The sequence below is a fragment of the Emiliania huxleyi genome (genome assembly GCF_000372725.1).
Source record: "Emiliania huxleyi CCMP1516 unplaced genomic scaffold EMIHUscaffold_357, whole genome shotgun sequence".
NCBI lineage: Eukaryota > Haptophyta > Isochrysidales > Noelaerhabdaceae > Emiliania > Emiliania huxleyi.
Window position 1 is genome coordinate 44,333 of NW_005199298.1, and position 3,577 is coordinate 47,909.

The window sequence follows — 3,577 nt, forward strand, 5'->3', positions numbered from 1 at the left end:
TCACCCTCTCCCTCACCCTCTCCCTCTCCCTCACCCTCACCCTCACGCCTCAACATCTCCGTCACCCTCTCCCTCTCCCTCACCCTCTACCTCTCCCTCTCCCTCACCCTCACCCTCACCCTCACCCTCTCCCTCACCCTCTCCCTCTCCCTCACCCTCAGCCTCACCCTCACCCTCTCCCTCACCCTCTCCCTCTCCCTCACCCTCACCCTCACCCTCACCCTCTCCCTCTCCCTCACCCTCACCCTCTCCCTCTCCCTCACCCTCTCTCCCTCTCCCTCACCCTCACCCTCACCCTCTCCCTCACCCTCACCCTCTCCCTCTCCCTCACCCTCACCCACGGGAGCCGCCCGCGCAGGTGGCGGAGGAGCAGCTGCGGCCTGCGGCACCGCGCATGCTGGGAGGCGCAAAGGCGGGCGGCAAGCCCGCGGCGGCGGCACCCAAGCAGAAGAAGCGCGCGGCGGCGCCGACAGACGGCGCCTGCTGTGTCTCATGGCTGCGGTGGCTGCGCACAGCGTCTCTTCACGCCTCCGGCTGCGAGCAGGCGGCGATTCGGACTCGGAGGAGGCGGCGCCGAAGAAGGGGAAGAAGGGCGGCGGCGGCGCCAAGGCCCTCGCCGGCTTCGCTGGCGGCGTGGCGGTGAGGCGCCTCTTCACACCCGCGTGTGGCTGATTAGGCCAAGCCGGCCTCGGCGGGGATGCGCTCGATCGGCTCCTTCTTTGGAAAGAAGTGAGCGGCCTAGACGCCCCTGCGCCCGCTCACAACCTTCCCCCCGCGGAGGCGGCCCAGCACAGCGCACAGCCGGAGCTCCTCCTTCAAGGGGGCGGCGTGCAGCAACGGCTTTATGCTGCAGGGTCGGGTCGTATATCGTCTCAATAGTTTGCGCTGTCCTCCTGTCCTCGGCCCTGTGTAGAGCGACCCGGCGGAGAGAAAACCTCGATAAACATATGTGTCAATGTGAAAACTATTTATGCATGTTCATTTTCGTTTTTGTTCTCTCCACTCCTCTGTTAGAGCCTCTGACCTCTCTCACAATGGGGCCGGTGTTTCTGTTTGGGTGATCGGGGGGGTGTTTGCCACGGCGCGAGATCTGCGAGATAAGCCGCAAGGGACGAATCCGATCGCCCCCCGCCCGCGCCGCCTCGCGCGCGGCGCGCACTCTGCACGACAGCACAAGCCACACTCTATAGTGTGCTGCACACAGGCCGAGACACACGCGACAGGGGGGCACTTGTGTCATTCAGTGCGGTGGTCGGACAGACGAACGAGGGAGTGTGGTGTGTGCGCTGGTCACGGTGTGTGTGTGTATGCGCGCGCGCCGCATAAGGCATACGCGGGCGGGGGGGAGAAGACGAGAAGTCTCCCCTCGAGACCTGCATATACGCCGACTACAAGTTTCTCCGAGACCTCGCGAGCGGGCGGGGTTATTTTCACACCTCGGCAGTGTGGTGTTTGGGCCGGGCAGGGCAGTGTGGGTTTCACACCCGGGGCAGGTAGGGGATCGGGCAGGGCAGTTGTGCGGCAGTGTGCGGGAGCAGGGCAGTACGGCAGGGCAGAGGGCAGGGCAGGGCAGGGCAGTGTGTATATACCGCCCCTATATATCTACCCCGTTTCTTGCGTGAGAGAGAGCTATTTTGTATTTCGCCGGACGTGCCCCGACACACCGCGGCGCGCGCAAGCGAGTCGCAAGAGACGAGGTAGAGACGGTAATGGCATCACTAAACATTATGGTTCAGCACCACACACCCTACATTTGCTTCACCTCTGCAGCCACGTACGAGAAGCCGCCTCGGGCGGAGGCGCTCGGATCCGACGCCGCCCCCTTGTTGCCGCCAAAGCACACGTAGGCGAGGCCAAGACCGAGCGCAATATCCACCGTGTTGGCGAGCAGGTAGAGCTTCACGATGGCCCCGCCGCCGCTGGTGACCCCCTTGAACAGCTTGCTGCAGGAGGTGGTGATGCCGATGTTGATGAAGGCGATGCACATCCACCACGTGCTCAGGCTCGAGCAGGCGCGTGGTATGGCCACCCCAGCGGCGGTGCCCGCGAGAGGGCTTTCCAGCAGCGTCACGATCAGCGACAGCAGCAGGAACCCCAAGACGAATTTGGGAAATTTTTGCCATAGCATGCCTAGGCCGGCGCGGGCCGGCGTCGCGGACTGGCGGCTCGCGCGCTTGGCGTCCTCCAGCGACCAAAAGATTGCGATGCCGAGGCAGATGAAGCCGAGGCCGGCGTTCAGGATCATCTTCACCACGCCGCCCACCTCGGTTGCCTCGTCGCTCACGATCGCAGCCGAGACGAGGACGTTGCCGGTCTGGTCAACCGACGCGCCAATCCACGCGCCGGCGACAGCGTCATCCATGTCCGCCCAGATTGCGAAATACGGCTGTAGGAGCTGGAAGGCTAACGTGAATAGGACGACGATGGAGATGCAGAGCGTGAGCTCGTCGCCGGTGGCGCCGACGATGGGCTGCACCGCCGCCATGCCCGACGCGCCACACCAGGCGGCGCCAACGGAGAGTAGCATGACCTGAGCGCGATTGTCCATCCCCAGCAGCCGTGTGCCAATGAACCAGCCCGCCATCACGGCGAGCGGAGAGCCTACCCAGCCAACGATAATGCCAGGGAGGCCGATGGACCAGATGACGCCGTAGGACTTCGCGTAAAGCACCAGCGCGATCTTGATCATAAACTCTCCGTCCTTCGCCACCGGCAGCAGCCACTTATCAGCCGCCGCGCTGAGCGACGGCGACAGCTCGGCAACATTGCCAAGGAACATGCCAATGAATATGGCGTAGATGGCGTAAGACACCCCAAAAGATGAGAGCTTCGTGTACCGCCCAAGCCAGAGGCACCCGGTGCCCAACAGGGACACCACGATGAAGCCAACGAGGTACCTAATCGGTGCCGTCTTTCCAAGCTTCCCCGTCAGGCGCAGGTAGACCCAATAGGTCGCGCCCATCAGTGCGAGGAGCGGCCAGGTCAAGGTGGCGTTGTATTGATCCCACGAAGCAAAAGGATCCGAGGCCCAGTCCATGGGCTGAGGCAGCAAATATTTGACGCGCACCGGGTCGGCTTCAGTCTCAGGACCTGGGACCACGAGCAGAGCGAGCGGCAGAAGAGGCAAAAAGCAGAGCAGGCCGACCCAGACTGCGAGCCAATCAGCGGTGGTTAGCTCAGTCGACGCCCGGGCGAGACACCCAGGCTTCGGCGGGTCTGTGTCGGTCCTGACGGCATCTGTCTTCACCTCTGCCCCATCCTCCAGATTTGCTTCTTTGCTGGCCGTCTCCATTGGCAGTCGCGTCGTCCAGCCTCGCGGCGTCGAGATCCAGTGCAACAACTTCGGGCGGATCCTCGATGCCGGCTGCCACCCGAAGGGACGCACGCGTTTTGCGCCGCCTACCGTGCGCCTGCAACCGCCACGCCGATCAGTAATCTGTATCCGGACCAGTACAGATGCTCTCCCCCAAGCACTCAACGTGGACGTCGATGCCAACCCAATGGCCCAGCGTGCATCAACGCGTCGATATCCACATCAGCACCGATGGCACGCTCGGGCTTTGCGCAACCGTGATCT

The 3,577-nt window shown here is 63.6% G+C and overlaps 2 protein-coding genes across 2 annotated transcripts in view; one reads left to right on the top strand and one right to left on the bottom strand.

Annotated features, from left to right (window-relative positions):
* Positions 1 to 733, top strand: part of EMIHUDRAFT_242334 (hypothetical protein) — a gene marked incomplete at both ends in the record, with an annotated part of 2,075 nt that extends 1,342 nt beyond the window's left edge. The window contains 3 exons of the mRNA XM_005772542.1: positions 359 to 485; positions 545 to 639; positions 677 to 733. Of these exons, the coding sequence (XP_005772599.1) occupies positions 359 to 485; positions 545 to 639; positions 677 to 733 (279 nt within the window). The remainder of the gene's footprint in view (positions 1 to 358; positions 486 to 544; positions 640 to 676) is intronic.
* Positions 734 to 1,747: 1,014 nt separating this feature from the next.
* Positions 1,748 to 3,292, bottom strand: EMIHUDRAFT_117727 (hypothetical protein; the record flags this gene model as incomplete). Its single annotated transcript, XM_005772543.1, has 1 exon — positions 1,748 to 3,292. One exon carries the CDS (start codon positions 3,290 to 3,292, stop codon positions 1,748 to 1,750), a length of 1,545 nt encoding a protein of 514 aa, XP_005772600.1.
* Between the last annotated feature and the right edge of the window lie 285 nt (positions 3,293 to 3,577).